Source organism: Rhinopithecus bieti, unplaced genomic scaffold (genome assembly GCF_001698545.2).
Source record: "Rhinopithecus bieti isolate Rb0 unplaced genomic scaffold, ASM169854v2 scaffold_63021, whole genome shotgun sequence".
NCBI classification, from domain to species: Eukaryota; Metazoa; Chordata; class Mammalia; order Primates; family Cercopithecidae; genus Rhinopithecus; species Rhinopithecus bieti.
This window is the reverse complement of record NW_016823848.1, coordinates 5282-27059: the sequence shown is the minus strand read 5'-3', so window position 1 is coordinate 27059 and position 21778 is coordinate 5282. Positions and strand designations below refer to the sequence as shown.

At 48.1% G+C, this 21778-nt stretch overlaps 1 protein-coding gene across 1 annotated transcript in view; it reads left to right on the top strand.

Annotated features, from left to right (window-relative positions):
- Positions 1-17730, top strand: part of TET3 (tet methylcytosine dioxygenase 3) — a 121443-nt gene extending 103713 nt beyond the window's left edge. Inside the window, 4 exon segments of the mRNA XM_017861844.1 lie at positions 2524-2613; positions 3146-3283; positions 8847-9183; positions 9967-17730. Coding sequence (XP_017717333.1) covers positions 2524-2613; positions 3146-3283; positions 8847-9183; positions 9967-11750 — 2349 coding nt within the window. The 3' untranslated portion in view covers positions 11751-17730.
- Positions 17731-21778: the final 4048 nt, after the last annotated feature.

Genomic DNA, 21778 nt, shown 5'->3' with positions numbered 1-21778 from the left:
AGAAGTCATTTCTCCCCCCCATCTTCCCAGGACACCTTTCTGGGTGTGAGGTTTAGCGGGAAAGGTCATCTCCGGCATGTGGGTCACCCTCTGGGTCTTTGCTGTACTTCCCGAGGCATCTCCCACCCTGCCTGGCTGCCAGACAGACGTCTCTGGGCAGTTGTCCGGGCCCTTACAGTCTCCATGCTGGGGGCCTGGCCTGGTCCCTGGGCTGTGGACTAGTGTCCGCACAGTACGACCGCTAGGCACAGCACCTCCTCTCTGCAAGCTCTTTACCCAGACCCCTGCCCTGCAGGGCCTCCCCCATCCCCAAGACAACAGGGGAAGGCACCTTCAGGCTGTGGGAGCCAGAGCATCTACTCAGGCCACCTCCCCACTGTTGTTTGTCCTCTGATGCCTGCATGGCAAAGGCCCTCCCGAGCGATGGTCTCCACTCAGCTCCAAATGCAAGGCAGGCACAAGCCTGTCCAGGCTGTCTGCCATTTCACCTCCCTCCTGCCTGGGCTCCTGAGCGGGTAGAGTGCTGGCTTCCTTTGCTAGAATACAGACAAATATCCAAATATCTGGACTCAAGTCGCAACCTTCCAAATCTCTCCAAGCTCCTAGTACCAGAAGGACTGCCCACTTCCCATGGCGCAGGGTCACCCTCTGTACACCAAAGCCCATGTCACCTTCTGTGCTCTGGCTGCCAAGCTTGGGTCCTCATAAGAAAAAAGAAACATTTTCAAATTCAGGATTCTTTATTTACCCCAGACCTGGCTTTTAGACTTCAAAATAGTCTGATAGACCTTCAGATAGTCTAATTTGTTATTAGATTTTTATTTATGATAAGATTCACCCTCCCCCACAAGCAGCAGATGTGGTTGCTTCAATGAATGGAGCCCTGGGGCCACCAGGAACTACCAGGAATGGAAAGACATTGGCTTAATTTCTCTCAAATTCTTTCCCTATTCTACCAACCGCCACTTCCCGTGCTCTTACAATGTGCTAAGCCCCTCACAGGTTTCTCAGATGAATTCATGATCCCCCCCCACCCCAGTGATCTAGGCACTGTTACCCCTTACTTTACAGATGAGGCAGATAGCTTCCTCAAGGCCATGTGGCTAGTTCATGGTGAAGGCAGGATTGAAACCCAGGCCTGTGTGTCCCTAGAGCTCACTAGCCTCACCACCTGCTGTGCTGGTGGCAGCATCTGGACAGCAGGCAGGGAGGTAGCCCAGCCTCAGTGGCCCAGGCTGGCCTGATCAAGAGTGGCTGGCAGCCCTGGCCACCCCACTGGATGTACAGCTGAGCTGTGGGTCTCCACCTTCCATTTCTCATTCTGTGTGCTTGGTTCTTTTTCTCTTTCCTCTTTTCCTGCTTGCTTCTTCATAAACCCTTTGTGCCTGTGCTCATGGTGTCCTAGGAGCTCTTCAAGCCCTGCTTGTTTTCGGAGGGCCAGACAGAGGCTGTGGATACCTGGAACTCTCTGCCACATGTCACCAGGGGCTGCGGCTTCACGTAGAGCAGTGCTGTCCCGCAGTACTTTCTGTGATGGTGGAAACATTCTCTGCTGTCCATACAGGAGCCACGTGTAGCTGCTGAGTATTTAAAATGGGACTAGTATAACTGAGGGACTGAATTTCTTTAATTTTTATTAGAATTCAGGCCGGGCATGGTGGCTCACACCTGTAATCCTAGCACAGCACTTTCGGAGGCCAAGGCGGGTAGATCACCTGAGGTCAGGAGTTTGAGACCAGCCTGGCCAATGTGGCAAAACCCTGTCTCTACTAAAAATATAAAAGAAATTAGCTGGTCTTGTTGTGGGCACCTGTAATCCCAGCTACTCGGGAGGCTAAGGCAGGAGAATTGCTTGAACCCAGGAGATGGAGGTTGCAGTGAGCCAAGATCGTGCCACTGCACTCCAGCCTGGGTGACACAGTAAGGTTCTGTCTCAAAGAAAAAAAAATTAGAATTCATCTGCATTTCCGTAGCTACATGTGGTTTGTGAATAACACTATATAGTACGAGTCTAGCAGCTGGAGCTTTGAAGTCTGTATCCCTGGCTCCTGACGGGCTCTGGGCTGGGCTGGCCTGCACTGGCTATGGACTTTCTAGCATGGATCCTGCCTGCCTCTCTTCCTGTCTGTAGCCTGGGAGGAAGGATCCACAGTTGTTGCTCTTGGCTTTTTCATTCCCACTATGCTTCACCTCTGACTTAGGGTATTCAGCACTCAAAAGCAAGAAACTGTTTGATGTGTTCTGGGCTGAACTGGGCGGGATCCTGAAGGAGCAGTAGTTTAGCCGTCAGGATGACTAGACCTTCAGGCCGTGGCTTCCACAGCTTTTCCTGGGAGCCTCAGTATCCCCAGCTGTGAAGTGGTCACAGCACCACACCTTCCTGAAGGAAAGACCGGAAAGACACCGGATGACACCTCCCTCCCAGCCTCGCCCACGATGCTTCAGGAATGCCAGTCCACTTCCAGGGTGCAGGGTCTGCCAGGCGGGGCTGCCCTGGATGTGTGACTGCTCCTCTCTCTGCAGGAAGAAGTGCTCCGGAAGAGTTTCCAGGACCTGGCCACCGAAGTCGCTCCCCTGTACAAGCGACTGGCCCCTCAGGCCTATCAGAACCAGGTAATGGGCCCTGGGCCTTTTGTTGCCCACATGTCACCGTCCACATCTCTGCTCAGGCTCTGAAGTTGGGAAGTAGGAGAGTGGGCTCTTTTGCTCTCTTATGGGAAGAGCCCAGTCCAGAAGTAAAGCAATATGATGTAGTTCTTTGATAAAAACCCCTTTTTTATACCAGGCTACCTGCATCCCACACTGTCCCTCTTCTGGTCTTTCCCCTTCCCCTGGTAACCCATCCACCTCCTCTGGTCTGGTATCCACTGGTGAGGCCCGAGTTTCTTTCCCCTGTCACCCCTGTATCTCCTAGACAAGGCAAGGGGACTTGGGATAACAAAGAAGGAAGTAATTCCTACAGGAGCCTGAAAGTAACTTTTTTATAGCTGGGGCCTCTCAGCCAGAAAATCTCCCTCCTGCAGTCAAAGGGCAAGGTGACTATCATCCTTAACATCCCTTCTTCCAAGACCCGGCCTCCCCAGGTACAGAATTAGGGCCACTCACCTCAGGTCATGTGAGCACCTCTCCTTGGCCATCTACATAGGTGACCAACGAGGAAATAGCGATTGACTGCCGTCTGGGGCTGAAGGAAGGACGGCCCTTCGCAGGAGTCACGGCCTGCATGGACTTCTGTGCCCACGCCCACAAGGACCAGCATAACCTCTACAATGGGTGTACCGTGGTAAGGAAACCTGTGCCCTGTCATAGCGCCACCTGTGGGGCAACTGTGGGAGGGAGCCCACCATGGTCTGTTCAGAAAGGTGGGCTGAGGGTAGGGAGGGACCTGGAGACAGGACCCTTAGAACTCTGGAAGGTTCCCTGCAAGATGGCCTGCCCTCGCCCACCTCCCAGAGAAAACCATCACCAGAAAACCCTTGAACAGACAAGGCTAGCTTTGTGTCTGTGTCTTAGGGGGATGCTGCTGCAGGATGTAGCCCCTCAAGCACCTGGAGTGCCCAGTTATCTAAAGCGTGGGCCCCGGTCTCTGCGGACACTTGGATTTAAATGCAAACAAACCCTCGATTCATTCTTTGTACAAATGTGTATTGAGTACCAGCTGTGCCCAGGCACTGCCCTACATGCTGCGGGATGAAACGGACAAAGTTCTTGCCCAAGTATGTGTGGGAATGTGATGTAGAATGAAGGCCAAGAGGGAAAAATGAAGTAGGGTGAGGGATAAAGCAACAGGAGATGCTATCTTAGATGAGAGGCTGCTCTGAGGAGGGGACATTTGAGTTGAGATGTCAACGGCGCAAGAGAGCGAGGGAGCCACTTCCTGGGGATAGAATGCTCGAGGCAGAGAGATCAGCATGCGTGCAGGCTCCCAGCGGGCAGCAGACTGGGTGTATGTTCAGGGAACAATGGGAAGGGAGTAACTTACTGAAAGGGGCGGGGAGAGTGGGATTGGAGAGGCCAGCAGGGACCAGCTCACAGGGAACCTTGAGGGCCAGGGCAGGGTTGCGGGGTTGTGATGGAAGCTGTTGAGGGCTTCTCAGCTGGGCAGCAGTAAGATTGCATTGTAAAGTTAGATACACTCCTGCTTGCAGTTAGAGAATGAGGTGTGTGATGGTAGGGGCAGAATGAGGTGAACAGGAGGAAATAAGAGGAAGGAGGCAAAGGAGGAGGCTGGGGCCGCCATCCAGGTGGGAGGGGACACAGCTTGGGCAGGAGTCGGGGGAGGTGCTAATGGGACAGATTTTGGATGATGTGGAAGGGACTGCCAAGAGGATTTGCAGATGGGCTGGATTGTTACGTGAGCAGGACTTGAGGAGCACTCCAAGGCTTTTTGCTTGAGCATCTGGGTGAGTGTTGGTAACATGGACCGAGATGTAGAGTAACAGGGGAAGACTGAATTTAGGAGTAAGAAAACAAGAGTCCTGTTTCAAGATGCCTGCTAGATGTGCAGGTGGAGATGTGGAGTAGGCAGGGGGCAAGGAGGGTCTGGAGAGCACATGGTTTATAGTTAGAGCTGTGAGGCTGACGCCATCACCAGGGGAGTGAGTGCAGATGGAGAAGAGAGGAGGTTTGGACTTGGGTAGGGGCTTCCTTGAAGGGATGATGCTGGCTGTCTGCTCTGCCTTTTAGTCAGGTTCTGGGCAGACAGGGCTTCCAGGGGCTGAGGATGAGGCAAAGGCACCAGCACATTCCCCTGGAAAGAGGGCTCCCAAATTCCGGGTGTAGCTCATTCCCCCTGGGGATGGATGGACCCACCTTGGGATTTCATTTCTCCACTTGCTTTCTATCCCTGCATCCAAGACTGAGAAGCAAGAAGGGACAGCTCCTGCTGGCATGCTGTTGTGAGGATTTCTAGGTGAAATACACACAGAAAGGGCATGCCCGCAGTGTTAGAGAGGCGAAGGAGCTGGGGGGCCCTGGAAAGTGGGTGAGAGCAAGAGCACCATGAGGTGATCTGGATCCCAGAGCTTCTAGAGTTTGGGGTGGAGAAAAGGAGTATTTTCTTCCAAAATGAAAAGTATTGTTTTTTCCTAAACAATTCTTTTTTTAATTTAAATAATGTTTAAAAGGTTGCCTGAAATCTCAGAGATAACCAGTTAGCAGTTTGATGACCATCCATTCAGACACCCTAATGTGTATGTGTGCATGTATGACTTTATGAAATTTTACCCAAACTGGGTCACATTATATATACATGCTGTTCTGTGACCTGCTTTTCTTAAGCTTTCTGTGTCAACGGACTTCATTTTCTGAGGCTGTATGTATGGCTCTGCCATCATTTATTTAACCAGTCACCTATCAATGGACAGTAAGTGCTTTCAGACATTTCCCTTCCGTAAACCACAGGGAGAGGCCATTCTTCTCACATATTTGCGCAGTGGCGCAGTAGCCTCCTGGAGATTGCATTGATGTTTACTTTTACAGGCTTGGGGCACTCATTCTCCTGCTTACCTGGCAACACTGGATTTTGTCAGTCTCTTTCATCCTTGCCTGCTGCCTGAGTGGGAAACATACGATCTTATTTTAATTTGTGTTTATTTTATTACTAGAGAGGTTGAACATTCTTTTCCTATTTCTTCTCACACATTTGAATTTCATCTTTGTGACTATCCTATTTGTGTACTTTACTTATTTTTTTAATCAGGCTACCCTTACTTTTGATATTTTAAATTCTCTCTTGTAGGAAATACAGCTTCTGCCACATCTCATCCTTTGGATTTTTCCTTTGGTCTGTTGTTTATAGCATTAGTCTGACAAACTGGTAGGAAGCAGGTCTGGCCAATCCAACCCAGAAAGTACACAGGAGGCTGGTCAGAGCAGAGGAAGTCGAAGACCCACACTAGTCTGGGAAGAAACAAGCTGGGTAGGGCATGACACCAAACTCACTTAGAATGCCTCTAAGTTAAAGGGTAATTAATAAAGTTAGTGCCATAAAAATATAAGGTTTCTGTTCAGTGTAATAAAATACCATAATAACAATTGCAAGGCCAATACAAACTGGATACCTTGAGTTATCCTTGAGTTAAGATAAGCAGGTCAGGCCGGGTCCAGTGGCTCACACCTGTAATCCCAGCACTTTGGGAGGCCGCGGTGGGTGGATCACCTGAGGTCAGGAGTTTGTGACCAGCCTGGTCAACATAGTGAAACCCCATCTCTACTAAAAATACAAAAAAAATTAGCTGGGCATGGTGGCAGGCTCCTGTAATCCCAGCTACTCGGGGGGCTGAGACAGGAGAATCACTTGAACCCGGGCGGCAGATGTTGCAGTGAGCCGAAATCGCACCATTGCACTCCAGCCTGTGCAACAAGAGCAAAACTCTGTCTCAAAAACAAAAAAGAAAGAAAGAAAGAAAGAAAAGCAGGTCAGACTGGGCACGGTGGCTCACACCTGTAATGCCAGCACTTTGGGAGGCTGAGGTGGGAGGCTCACTTGAGGCCAGGAGTTTGAGACCAGCCTGAGGAATATGGCAAAACCTCTTCTCTACAAAAAATACCAAAAATTTGCTGGGCGTGATTCTGCATGCCTGTAGTCCCAGCTGCTGGGGAGGCTGAGATGGGAGGATCACTTGAGCCCAGGAGGTTGAGACTGCAGTGAGCCGTGATCAAACCACTGCACTGCAGCCTGGGCAATAGAGTAAGACCTTATCTTAAAAAGAAAAAAGAAGAAAAAAAAGCAGATCACAGAATAGCATGTATATGAATGTGATCCCATTTGTAGTTTTATATAGCCATACATGCACACATACACACATACATACATTCAGATGTCTGGGTGGTCATCTAAACACTAACAGTGGCTAATAATTCACAGAGCTCCAACTGCTACAATATTTGCAACAAGTGATTAAAAAATGATAACCTTAATATACAAAGATGACTTCATGATTTAAAAAATGACTAGTCATATATAGTAGTGGGCAAAAGTCATAAACTCACAAAAGAAGGAAGACAGTGAGAGAATTGTGTTAAAATGGGCCAAGGATTTATTTTAATCAGATAAGACATGCAAACCTGGATAATTTTCAGGAAAGAAGTTTATATTCAGATCCTAGAAACAGGAGGCAGGTCATGCTCCGGGGCCACTCGGGGGAGCACCGGGCCAGTCAGGAGACAGAAGAGGAAGGGTGGGAGCATGGCCCAGAGTCTTTAGTGGGATTTTGCAGGAAAGAATGGGTGATGCAAGGTAGCTACACTAGGGAAGTTTAGGATTGGACAGTTTGAATACTTTGCAGGCTCTGAGCTATAGGGTGGTTCCTCATGGCCCTCTCTCTGTAAGGTCGGGGAAATACTGGCTTGGTGTGTAAGTTTGATAAAGGAGATGGCTGGGGGTGTGAGCTCTGGATTTGCTGGTTCATATATCAAAGGCACACTTGCAGGCAGCCATTTGCTATCTCTGGGAGTTAAGTAGCCCTGGGAGGGGCAGCCTCTCGGGATCAAGACCTCAAACGCCAGAGCATCAAGAATATAGAAAATAAGAAAATACAGTCAACACAAGAGTAGAGAGTAAACTTGAATAAAAAGGCAAATCTTGTGAGAAATGTACACCAACAATGAGATCGATTTTAACAGTGAGCAAAAAGTTTTTAAAGAAATTAGTGGAAAAAATATAGGAAAGTTGAAACACATTCTGCTGGTATGAGTGAAAACCGAATCATTTTGAGGGTAGTCTGGCAATATGTGGCAGTTCTACTTAACATTCATTCTAAGCAATTAAGAATCTTACAAAATTTAGCTAAAAGGGTATTTCAAAAGGTGTTGTTTATGGTATAAAAAATCAGAAACAAGTTGAAATATCTGATAATGAGATTAACACATTGATACAGTAGAATAATATCATACAACTCTTTAGTCATATTGGGGGAGAATATCTAATGCATAGGAACATGTTTATGCTATGTTAAGAAAAAATGAAGCTATTATATGACCATAGGCATAGTATCCCCTTTAATTACCAAAATGTAATTGTGTACTTGTGTATGTCCACAATTAGATGACCGTGGTATTTAAAGTGATTACTTCTAGGTGGTGGGATGGGAGATTTTATTTCCTTTTTGCTTGCCTAAATTTTCTACAATCAGCACATAGAGTTTATAATAAACGGGAAACTTTTTTTTTTTTTTTTTGAAACGGAGTTTTGCTCTTGTTGCCCAGGTTGGAGTGTAGTGGCGTGATCTCGGCTCACTGCAGCCTCCACCTCCCGGGTTCAAGCAATTCTCCTTTCTCAGCCTCCCGAGTAGCTGGGATTACAGGCGCCCACCACCACGCCCAGCTAATTTTTGTATTTTTGGTAGAGACAGGGTTTCACCATATTGGTCAGGCTGGTTCGAACTCCTGACCTCAGGTGATCCGCCCGCCTTGGCCTCCCAAAAGGAAATGTATTTTAAAAGCAAAAGGAGACTGAGTATTTAGAACAAGGAAGATAATGGTGGATGGTCTGAGCTTCACTGGGCAACGTGGTGCCGTGGCGTCAGTGCTATGCCAGAGGGCAGAGCAAGCCTCCAGGTCCTGGCCAGGCCCCTTGTCAGGTATCTCATCTCCTCTCAGTCTTCTTAGGATCATAGGAGATAATGTGCATTGAAAGTTGATGTGAGTGTACTGTAAATGCTGCTAGTACTGTTGCCCCGTGAACCAAGATCAGTGTGCTTTCCAGAAACTCTCGCAAGTAGTAGTGGCTGGTATTGGGATTGTGTGGGGAAAGACGAGGTCACGTGTTTTGGGTGCTCAGACCCCTCTCTCCCAGCACTTGGTCCCCCAACCCCATGTCCTCTCTCCCCTACTGCTTGGGGCAGGTCTGCACCCTGACCAAGGAAGACAATCGCTGTGTGGGCAAGATTCCCGAGGATGAGCAGTTGCACGTTCTCCCCCTGTACAAGATGGCCAGCACGGATGAGTTTGGTAGCGAGGAGAACCAGAATGCAAAGGTTGGCAGCGGAGCCATCCAGGTGCTCACCGCCTTCCCCCGCGAGGTCCGACGCCTGCCCGAGCCTGCCAAGTCCTGCCGCCAGCGGCAGCTGGAAGCCAGAAAGGCAGCGGCCGAGAAGAAGAAGATTCAGAAGGAGAAGCTGAGCACTCCGGAGAAGATCAAGCAGGAGGCCCTGGAGCTGGCGGGCATTACGTCGGACCCAGGTGTGTGGGGGGAGGGTGCCCGCTGGGAGTCGCATTGGTGCTGTCCTCATGGGGGCCCTCGCTCTTCCACGCACCCTCCTGTATCACACTGGAACTGGGGCCTCTGCTTATTTGTCAGTCAGAAAGGTACCTGCAGCAGCCACAGGACAGCCAGCCTGATAGGAGGCCGTGGGGACACAAGTACAGCAGGACTTGTTATCTGCATGGAACTGAGCTTGGTAGAGGGGGAGCACTGGGTTTCTCCTCTAGTTTGCATCCCTCGGAGAATCAGAGGCTCCCCTCTGTGCTCTAGTTTGCTCCCCTCTGAGATACTGAGGTGAGTAGCAGCACTTCAGGGCACGTGGGTGTGTGCCAGGGCGGCAGGGCTTATGGGCAGAGACAGTTGCTGGCAGGCATCTGAGTTCTCATTCTCCTCGCCCTGGTCCCTGCAGTGATCCTGACCAGGCTGGGCAGAGAATGGGTGGTGCTGGTTTAGTGCAAATTCTTGAGTTCTCTAGGGTGAGGAGAGGAGTCGGGGGATACTGTGGATGCTGCGTGAGCTGCTTCTCACCAGGGATTGCCTCCTCCCACGCCCAGTGGGGCTGGAGCTGAGACCTGTGCTGAGCAAGGCCCAGGGAGCACATCCTGGTCTGGGCTGGACATACCTTAGCACCTCACCTGCCTGTCCCAAAAGAGGAAACATCCCTGGGAAAGAGGGAGGGTCCATCCCCAGTTCCCCACCTAGGGCCTCTCCAGGTTGTGGTGTTGTCTGCCCCTCTGCCATCTTGCTTTCTGTTTCCCCAGGCCTGTCTCTGAAAGGTGGATTGTCCCAGCAAGGCCTGAAGCCCTCCCTCAAGGTGGAGCCGCAGAACCACTTCAGCTCCTTCAAGTACAGCAGCAACGCAGTGGTGGAGAGCTACTCGGTGCTGGGCAATTGCCGGCCCTCTGACCCTTACAGCATGAACAGTGTGTACTCCTACCACTCCTACTATGCACAGCCCAGCCTGACCTCCGTCAATGGCTTCCACTCCAAGTACGCTCTCCCATCTTTTGGCTACTATGGCTTTCCATCCAGCAACCCCGTCTTCCCCTCCCAGTTCCTGGGTCCTGGTGCCTGGGGGCACAGTGGCAACAGTGGCAGTTTTGAGAAGAAGCCAGACCTCCACGCTCTGCACAACAGCCTGAGCCCAGCCTACGGTGGTGCTGAGTTTGCCGAGCTGCCCAGCCAGGCTGTTCCCACAGACGCCCACCACCCTACTCCTCACCACCAGCAGCCTGCGTACCCAGGCCCCAAGGAGTATCTACTTCCCAAGGCCCCCCCAATCCACTCAGTGTCCAGGGACCCCTCCCCCTTTGCCCAGAGCTCCAACTGCTACAACAGATCCATCAAGCAAGAGCCAGTAGACCCGCTGACCCAGGCCGAGCCTGTGCCCAGAGACGCTGGCAAGATGGGCAAGACACCTCTGCCTGAGGTGTCTCAGAATGGAGGACCCAGTCATCTTTGGGGACAGTACTCAGGAGGCCCAAGCATGTCCCCCAAGAGGACTAACAGTGTGGGTGGCAGCTGGGGTGTGTTCTCCTCTGGGGAGAGTCCTGCCATCATCCCCGACAAGCTCAGTTCTTTTGGGGCCAGCTGCCTGGCCCCTTCCCACTTCACAGATGGCCAGTGGGGGCTGTTCCCTGGTGAGGGGCAGCAGGCGGCTTCCCACTCTGGAGGACGGCTGCGAGGCAAACCGTGGAGCCCCTGCAAGTTTGGGAACAGCACCTCCACCTTGACTGGGCCCAGCCTGACTGAGAAGCCGTGGGGGCTGGGGGCAGGGGATTTCAATTCGGCCCTGAAAGGTGGTCCTGGGTTCCAAGACAAGCTGTGGAACCCCATGAAAGGAGAGGAGGGCAGGATTCCAGCCGCAGGGGCCAGCCAGCTGGACAAGGCCTGGCAGTCTTTTGGTCTGCCCCTGGGATCCAGCGAGAAACTGTTTGGGGCCCTGAAGTCAGAGGAGAAGCTGTGGGACCCCTTCAGCCTGGAGGAGGGGCCGGCCGAGGAGCCCCCCAGCAAGGGAGCAGTGAAGGAAGAGAAGGGTGGTGGTGGTGCGGAGGAGGAAGAGGAGGAGCTGTGGTCGGACAGTGAACACAACTTCCTGGACGAGAACATCGGCGGCGTGGCCGTGGCCCCAGCCCACGGCTCCATCCTCATCGAGTGTGCCCGGCGGGAGCTACATGCCACTACGCCGCTTAAGAAGCCCAACCGCTGCCACCCCACCCGCATCTCGCTGGTCTTCTACCAGCACAAGAACCTCAACCAGCCCAACCACGGGCTGGCCCTCTGGGAAGCCAAGATGAAGCAGCTGGCGGAGAGGGCACGGGCACGGCAGGAGGAGGCTGCCCGGCTGGGCCTGGGCCAGCAGGAGGCCAAGCTCTACGGGAAGAAGCGCAAGTGGGGGGGCGCCGTGGTTGCTGAGCCCCAGCAGAAGGAGAAGAAGGGGGTTGTCCCCACCCGGCAGGCACTGGCTGTGCCCACAGACTCGGCGGTCACCGTGTCCTCCTATGCCTACACGAAGGTCACTGGCCCCTACAGCCGCTGGATCTAGGTGCCAGGGAGCCAGCGTACCTCAGCGTCGGGCCCGGCCCGAGCTGTCTCTGTGGTGCTTTTGCCCTCATACCTGGGGGCGGGTTGGGGGTGCAGAAGTCTTTTTATCTCTATATACATATATAGATGCGCATATCATATATATGTATTTATGGTCCAAACCTCAGAACTGACCCGCCCCTCCCTTACCCCCACTTCCCCAGCACTTTGAAGAAGAAACTACGGCTGTCGGGTGATTTTTTCCGTGATCTTAATATTTATATCTCCAAGTTGTTCCCCCCCCCCCGTTTGGGGGGCTTTTATTTTCTCTTTGTTTTAAAACTCTATCCTTGTATATCACAATAATGGAAAGAAAGTTTATAGTGTCCTTTCACAAAGGAGCAGTTTTAAATTCCATTTAAAATGTGTATTTATTGGATTTTTAAAAGCGACAATAGTAATGGTAAAGGATGGGCAGGAAAGGCCAGTAGTGCCCCCCACCCAGTCTCGCTGGGTCCGGCGAGCCAAGCCCCTCGGGCACTGGCGAGGTCCTCAGCCATCTGCCCCTCGAGAGCCAATCGCGGACGGTAGCCACCCAGTTCATCCCTCCCGACACACACCCCTTCCCTTTGGGGGAAGGGAGACTCAGGACAGCCTCTGTCCTCTCTGATAGGATGGGAGAGTCTGCAGAAAACCATCTGGGGTCCCTTTTCCAGTCCCCAGCTTGGAGTCGAGGGGCAGATGCACCCCAGGCCAGCCCTGTGAGATGCTGGCATAGCTTTCCCCAGAAACCAGGTTGGAAGTAGATGGCTTCAAGCTTGCTAGTCTCCACACTGAATCCTCTGTCCGTTATTTATGGAGTCACACGATGTTATGGTTCACTAGGCAGCACCTCACGCTGGAGCTGGAGTGCGAGGTTCTTAGGGGCTGTGCCCACCACGTTGCCAAGCCAATGCATGCTGAGCTGAAGGAATTTGTCTTACTGGCAGTTTAAAAAAAAAAATGCCCCCAAAGTCTATGCTGATATTGAAAAAGGGCTACTGTATCTTTAAAAACAGGAAGTTGAACCCAAGCTGTGAAAAGCCAGTGGTGCTCTGTGCATGGTGCTGTGCGGAGCCTGGTGCTGTAGTGTTGTGCTGGGACTTTCTTGACTCTTGGGCAGGTCACATCCTACAGGAGCTCAGCAGACCAGTGTAACAACAGTTAATGCATCTATCCTGATCCCTGAATTTCCACATTGGACAATGGTGCATGCCTCACACCTGAGCCTGCTTCTTCCATGCTATCATCGGGTTCGGGGGCCTACACTTAATTTTAAAGTGCAAGAGTCAAACATTTTCAACAGGTTGCTATGATTTTCCTCCCTAATTGGTGCCATTTCTCCATTTGATCATTTTCTTTTTTTCCTTTCTTCCCCTCTTCATCCACCTTAACAGACCTGTTCTGAAATTCTGGTGCATTCATTCGGTTATTTGAAATGAGAATGTGGTGCTTAATTTTTGTGACGTTGTTGAGAGAGGTTGGGCCTGATGGGAGCAACACTCACCGTCACCACGTCAAACTTTGTTGGAGTGTTGGTTTTTCTTGTGATGTTAGCAGAAATGATCTCATGCTACCCATGTGGATGTGTGTGTGGTGAATGGGGGGCTTCATCAGGACACACAGAGGGGAATGTGGCCACACGGTGGATGACCAAGCCCTGAGATGAACAGGTGTTTACTGAGCAGTTGTATTCAGATATGGGTCTTCATGAATCATGTTTAACAATCAGATGACCGCTATAGGCAAGTTCCTGAGCTTCCGGGTGCCTTGAGTAAGAGCTGAGAAACGGCCTGCTGGGTGTTTACTGTATCTGTTTGGAGGCACTGGCGGAGGGTCGTTGTAAGATGTCCTGAGCATTTATGTGGTCTGGTTTTAACTGTAAATAGTGAAAGATTTTTTAAGCACTTTTGCCTAGATTTAAACAGCAACTTGAAAAAAAAGGTATGTTTTAACATGTAATTGTGGGAGAAATTGTAAATAGTAGCTGAATATTTAACGTGCTTTGTCTATCCTCCACTTTTACCATATTCTGTAAAGTTGCATTTATTTTACAGGACAAAAAATGAAATATTATTGCTTTTGAAATAAATACCCAAGAGCTTATCAGGACTTAGAATTATTCAGAACTCAGATTTATAGGAAAACCTCTGACCTTCAGTTTGACAAGCTAAAGGAAGCAGAGTCTTTAATGAGCATGCTAATTTTCTAGTTTTGAGGAAAAATTGGGTCCTTTAAATGCTATTTTGCTTATCGCATCAGTACTTTTATGCAGGTCTCATTTGACTCCGTGCTTAGGTAGATGCGGGGGTGCCTTGAAAACTTCATTTTAAATGATCTTAAGCAAGAAATACAATATTTTACAAAACATTTGGAGAATGTGACCGTCTGTATGACCCGTGGAAGCCCCAGGTTGGCTGTTGGTTTGGAAGGTCCCGAGTGTGACCCAGGTGATTCTGATACTTGGCATGTGTGAATCTTCCTGATGTATGTTAAACTCTTCCCCTCATCACCCTTTGGTAGGAAAGCCATTAGATGAAAGGAGAAACCAATACAAGCTAAAAGCATGCGACGTCTGTCCCCCAGCCCAAACAGCCTTGGTTCATCAGTTTCTACAGTAGGAAATAGGCTGCTGAGAGGTGAGTCAAGAGGCAGTCTCCATTGGATGTCCCCACTCCCCTCAGAATGGCGTTTCCAGAGTTAGGCAGTGCAGTTGCCGTGCTCAAGCCCATGCTGATTTGTACACTACATGTCTAACCTACCTCAAATCTCAGTCATTAAAATTAGCATGCTTTAGACATATATTTAAAAAGTAACTATGCACAGCTCTTTATCCCCCCTTGCTGCTGAAGGTTTCTTAAAGAGAAAATCAAATTTTATTTTTTACTGGCACTATCATTTTTTAAGTCCTAAAGATGATTAACAGACATTTTTATCATGAGAAGAAAAATAAAGCCATTGCAACTAAAGAACCTAACAGCATGACCAAGTTCGAAGAGTCATATTATAGCAACGGAAACCGATGGCGTCTTAGTCATCTCCCCGGTGTGCCCTGTCCACGGACACCATCCATGTGCAGTGCAAACATTTGGTTCCTTTTCTGCTCTGTTTTGTTTTCCCTGCCTGTTGCGTGCAAGGGAAGTGCTTGTAAAGTTCTGTGCTACGAGATTTTTAAAATAAAAATCGCTTCGCAGCAGGTTCTCACAAAATAACTGGTGCTAGCTCAAGAAATCTCATCATCTGACCATCAGAAATCTTGACTAAAGGCTTTGCATGGATTTGGGGTTTTTTTGGTTTTTGGTTTTGGGTCTGGTTTTTAGCAGGGCCAATGTTTCCCACTCCCCGGCTTCATGGGTACTGCTTTGCCTTCTCACCCAGGTGACGATGGTGTGCGTGGAAAGAGATGATACCCCACCGCCCCCTCTTGGTCCTTCCACCAGCCTCTTTTGGAAACAGTAGTTTGGAGAGCAAGGGATTTTTAAAGCGCTAAAGGAAAGAAGTAGCAGAGCTTAACTGCTTTGAACCACACAGCAGTAGATGTGCAAGGATGGTTGACAATGAGTCGATGATAGCCTAATTTCATTGAGAGAAACCCAGCCAGACTTGCTTCTAGAGGTTTAATCACCATGAGATCTCAAACCAAGGCAAAGCTGGTGGAAAACTATGATATCCCTGACGTGCCTCAACCAGTATCTCTTTCCTTTTGTTACTGAAGTGTGTTTTTTGGACTAGGAAGCATTTTTATGAATTGAAATAGTCTAAATAAAATGGTGCTATGGTGTTTTAATGTGACTGTCCCTGATCCTGTCTTGCTGAGGTGCTATCAACGTTCTGAAACCACAACCAACCAAAAACAAGGTGGGCTCCAGTCTCTTGGCTTTTTTTTTCCCCTCCCCTCTTTTGGTGCTGTCTTAGACCCGTTTACCGTGCTATAATCTGCTCTGAGCAGTGTTGTGTTGTGTTGTATTATTCTTCCCTTGGTGGCCAAACAAAGCAAGTCGAGGAGGCAGCTATCTCCCTTTCTGTGATCGGGAGTGGGCCTGCCTGGCTTGGCAGGTGCTTTGGTTCCACACCTGTCTTCTCAGGCTTGATGTGAAAGAAAGGGCAAAGGGTTTTTTAGTTTGTTTTTGTTTTTGAGGAAGGGGAGTTGGGTACTCCTGCCTCTCCTAGCATGATAGGCATTCTCATAGCCAGGGACACAGATTTTCTCCTGCAGCCCAGGGTGCTAAGCAGACATCTCTGGGAGTCCCAAGGGCACACCAAGAGAGACCAGATGGATCTCCTTCCTCCCCTGGCACTGGCTGGGACCATGGTGGGCAGGGGCTTCATTCTTTGACCCAGCGTTGCTTCTGCCTCTCATTGGTAACCCCTTATGTTCAGACTAAAGGAAGGAGCTTTCTTTGCTCACTCGATGCCACTGAGGCTGCTTTTTAGTTGGTGCTAACCTAAATTTCTTCTTGGGTCCACAGAAGTTGATGTTTTAAAAACTCAACAGGAAGCTCCATTTTGTGTCATCCACTGTCAAAATAATTTTTTTAAATACCTCAAAAACAGGACATCATGACAACTTCAGTAAAGTAGATTCCATGAGGGTCTGATACGTGCAGGTTGTCCGTCTGATGACGTACTTGACCTTGAAAAATCTGGGGTCATTTTGTTTTTCATTCTTCGGCAGTTAAGATAGCGGAACGCCGAAAGGAAGGAGCGTAGTTGGCTGTATTTCATGTTTAAGTTTTGCTTTTGAATAAAATGTGAATTTCCTATGCCCATCTCATTGAGCTTTCTCAGTCATTGTTGCTGTCATTTGAAATGACTCCCTCAAAACCTAGTTTTATTAGCCAGCTGCCTCTGCTGTAGTATATGGTCAACTTCAACATACCCTGGACCAAAACATTTTTGAGGTGCATACCCCCAGCATGAGTTATACAGTCCCACATCCAGGTGCACGGAGTGCGAGTGCACTCCGCGAGTGCGGGGGGAGGGGCGGCCCCCTCTGGTGCTCCCAGCCTTTCCTCCTGCAAAGCTGCGGGCAAGAGCAGAGCAATAGGATTCTCCCCTGAGCAGAGACCGCAGCACAGAAATGCAAGGTCTAAAGTTGCTTTTTGCCTAAGAATCAGCGAGTGATTTGGCCTACTTCCTCATTGGCTTATATTCTGATATCAGGGATGCTTTTTGTAGTGGTATTGTTTGCTCCCTCTTCGCGTTTTGACTACCTGTCATTCAGGGGTAACTCATCACTCTTCACACGGGGATTTAAATTAAGAAACTAATTGGCTCATTTGAACATTCCAAATTTTCTTGGTTTCAATACCCTTTTTTTTCTTTTGAGGGGAAAAGAGGGGAGAAAACAGGAGTGATGTCATTTCTTTTCATGTATTCCAATTAAAGAAACAAGAGCAGGTCGTATAATGGCATATTAATACATTAGACTTAATCTAGAACCCCTGTACCTTTTTGATGTGTTTTATTTCTTATCTCTTTGAATTCCTGTTTGGTTACTTGGCTTCCAATGGAGGTGAACTTAACAACCATACTTGAATATTCCGTCTTGACTTTGTAAACTGTGGCTACTTGAAATGAAGTTTATCTGGGGTTGATGGATGAATGGTAGATTTTTGCAATGTCTCAAGGCAATAGGATGTGTATTAAACTGTAGATATTCTTAGTACAGTAAATTTATGCTGATAATTTTATTTTGTATAATTTTTACCTTTTTGTTAATATTTTTTCCTTCCACTTTATTGGTTTGCCTCCTGAGCTACCCCTCCTTTACCCTCCCTTCTCCCTCAGTGTTTCAGTAAATTTAATTTAGGGTGCCTAGAAATTGCAAGTATGTATCCTTTTTGATTTGTATTTTATTATAATTTACACAAACAACTGGGTTTGTGAACTGTATTACTCCTGGTATCTTTAAAATATTGTGGGTGTTTTAATAAATTTTATATTTATTTTTTGCACTCAAATTCAGTGTGCGTTCTTTTTTTCCCCTCCTTGAACCAGGACTGGAATGTGATGTGTCAGGAACCCTGTAACCTCACCCTCCCGCCGTATGTTGTAGATGCACAAATGAAGCCCTCACAAATAGCAGTGGCGGAACCTGACCTTGTCCATGCTGCCACCTGGATAAAGGAATGTTCAAAGGCTTTCAGCTGTGAAAACGGGATCTAAAGGGGAAAGTGGAGATGGCCTTTTCTCATCTGTGTTTCTCTTTTGTTTTCTTTCCCTTTTATGTTTTTTGTCCTTTTTTTTTTTTTTTTTTTTTTTTTTTTTTTTTTTTTTTTTTTTTCCTTTCCACTGGGAGATACTCCCCTCCTACTAAAATTAACTTCTGATGTTAGGTTTGCTAAAGGATCACCGAATGCTGCTTGGTTGGGATGGCTTGACCAGCAAGTCTAGTAGGGAGTGGTTAATATGGAACCGGAGATTCTGCTGACCAGAGGCAGAGGTTTCCAGTGAGATCCCATGCCTGGAGCTACCTTCTTGAATTCAGATTGCCAATTCTGGAGGTGGCTGTTCTTGAAAAGGGAATAGGAATTGAGGAAGGAGAAGAGAGAATAGTGAATCTGCTCGCTCTTCTTCCTTCTGCGTGAAACATCTGACTGAAGTTGATCCAGTGTCTTTGAGGGACAACCAGCCCAGCTGTTGATAAGGACTTCGGCAATATCCCAACATCCCAAGTCACTCTAGACAGGAAAGTTCATCTCTGAGGGCATCTGAGTGAAAACACCATGATCATAATGAGTGCCAGGTGATCGGCTTGGAGGTTTTTATCTCCATTTTACTTTGCTTGCAAAGGAACCCACTGGAAATGCCTTGGCACACCTGGCTATCCAGGGATCCTCAAACATGTTTATATGTTTTACAAAAGTGGGGTCACACTGTTTTGTAACCTGCTTCCCTCCTTGAGTTGGAAGATACATAGTTCTGTCCCCTTCCTGAGCGCCTGTCATGATGGCGCCATCTGCAGAGCCTGAAGGGAGGGCAAGGACCTCCTTCAGCTGGGGCTGGTTTCACTATTGGTTAGCTATAAATATGCTGCCATCTCTTCTTACACAAGTTCCATGTTAAATATAGAAAATTAGAAGACAGAAGTTCTTAAAAGTTATCTAAAATCCCACCACAAGAGAACCACATATTGGTTGCAAACATTTTCTGAGTGTGTAAATACGACCCATATGTATTTTTTCAAATGGAATACAATAATACAATGCTGTAATCTTTTTGCACTTAAACTATCTTTATCAGTAAGCAGAATAGCATCTTTTTAAATAGTTGCATAGCAGTTTTTTTAGTATGGATGTAGAAGCATTTAATCATCAAACTCTTTAACATCCCAACTTGTTGCAATTATAAATTGAACTAATCTAAATGTGCCTCCATGTAAATCCCACTCAGTCTATTTCTTTCTATGCTAAGAAGCATTGCAGTAAATTCCCCTCTGCCACATGACTACATTCTTAATTCCATGAACCTTCTTGTAACAGGTCCAGGCCCCGTCCACCACTACTCCCCACCGCGCCCCCGTCTGTTCACACCTAGAGCATCATTATTCATATTGGGATCTCTAGAAATGAGCAATTTGTTCCAGATGGGATCCGGCTCATGCAAGCCAAGCACAAAGACACCAAGGAGCCCCACGATCTGGACATGCTATTTTTATAAATGCACACCAAGATTTATTAGTTTTTTAAGCAGCTGAGTTTTACTGAGAGCTTGTGGCTTGGAAAGAACATGGCTCCCTCACTTCCCAATTGTGTGATTTGATGAGCCATTTCATCTTCCTGTATCATTTTGTCAATAAAACAGGCTGATGATACCGCATAAGATTGATATAAGGATAAAAAAAATTGCTACATAAGTGAAAGTGCCAGGCATTCGGGACACAGCAGTAATAAGAGCTATCATTATTACTCTTGACATACGCAAAGCTTTAGGTCACTAAGGAGTCCAAGACTAGTCTTGGACCACATAGTGACCTCTTTTGTGAACTTGTGCCAAATCAGGTCCACTAACTCCAGTCTTCATGCAATTCATGCAGTTCTTTTTTTTTTTTTTTTTTCAATGCTTCACACAGCAGTTGAAGTGTAGCCATCTTAAATGAACTGTTTAACCCACTCTCCCTGCCTATTTTGAATCTCAATTTTGTCAAAGTATTGGTTTACACAACCCAGCTACACAACTTAGTCAGCAACTTTGTTGTGTGTTATGCTCTTGTAAGCTTCTTAAGCTTGGAGAACTCTTAGTCATCTTTGTCTCCCATTGTACTCTGAAAATAATAGGCATTCAACATCCCATGTCCATGGGATGGTGCATCCATACATACATCATGTCCATGCAGGGGGACATGAAGCCCTGAAGACATGTTCGACACACATAATCCAGTGCATGTTCTTGTCAGAGCCATGAAGACAACAAAGAAGACGTGAAAGACAAAGCTTTGTTAAATTCTAGATACCCCCGGCGCCTCATCCCCACTCCAGAGGTCTTAGCAGAGGTCTGCTTTCCTCTACTGAGAAGCCCAACCCCAGGTCCACAGAACCTGCCCAATTTCCCTCGCTACACTTCAAACCATCTTCCTGTATGTTTGTTCTCTTTACCACACACACACCCTTGCTGCTCGGTATTCCCGACTCTCACTCTCCATGTGCACCCTGTGCTGCTCCTGTGGAACATGCTTCATCCATTAACCCTTTCCTGTGGCTTCTCCCCATCACGTGCTCTCAGGTTCACCCCAGCCTGACCCTGCTCTGCCTCATACACCTTTCCCACTCCTTCCTATCACCACCACATATCTGCAGGTGTAGACAACCTCCTAGCTTCAAGGTCCATACCACTCACTCACCTGTACTTTTATTTCTCCAGAAACAGTCAGCTTCTGGGCCAGGGATCCTTGTCCTCACTGACCTCTGTGAAGCCTTAGAAACCCTCTGCTCCCAGACTGCATAGCCAGGAACATTCTATTGTCCCAGGACCCTGCCCCCTTTCATGAGCCCCTTTGTGAACTCCTGTCCTTGAAACAAAAATGCCCCCAAGAGAATTGACCCAGTCTTCTCCACAGACTATCAGCTTTCCTTCAAAGGACTTGTTCAGCCACCAGGCCTCAACTATGACCCTAATGCCAATGATTTCCAAAGCCATGTCTAGCCCTGACCTCCCTCATGAGTTTGGGCTGCTGGATAGCTCTGGGTAGCTCTTTGGTAAGGCCAAAGTCTTAACTAAAACTGACCTCTCAACTCTCCAGCAAATTTCCCATTATTCTCCCAGTCATATCCTGACACCTGCCAAGTCTAGATTCTACATCCTCAGCATTCTCAATTCTGCTTCTCTTTGCTACTTTTATTAGCAACCCACATTGTACAGTCGTACAGGCTGTGCACTGCACAACTCTGGGGAACACCATTCATACAGACTATCATGTGTAAGCCTTAATTACAGATATGGACTCCTTCCTGCTATGGACAGAGGTATATTGGATGAGGACCACAGTATAGCCCTCTAAAGCTGGGGACCCAGGGCAGAGGCCTCTCATGTCTTGGTCTAAATGTGAGACCCTTCAGAAAGGTTGAATGGCTTGCTCAAGACCATCCAGCTAGGAAATGGCAGAGCCCAAAATCAACCCAGGTGTATTTGGTGCCAAAGTCTGTGCCCTATCCAAATATACCCCTGTTTCTTCTGTACCTTAAGACCCACAAATCCAAGGGACATTGTCCTCACTGGTGGGAATCTACCTACAAGTAAAGCCTAGGGCATGACCTGAGTCTGTGGGTCTAGGGGCACAAGAGGCACAGGTGCAAAAAAGTGGCTTTACAGGAAGACTTTAGGCTCTTTAGAGCATCTTCAACAGGTGTTGTTATTTGAAAGACTTGAATTCTAACCCCCATTTGATTGCCCTGCCCAGCTTACCAAAACCAATCTCCTTACTCAGATAATCTTTCTAAAAACCAAATCAGATACTATTTCCCTGTAATACTCCTCAATACTCCCCGTTTGATACAGCTCTCAGGATAAGAC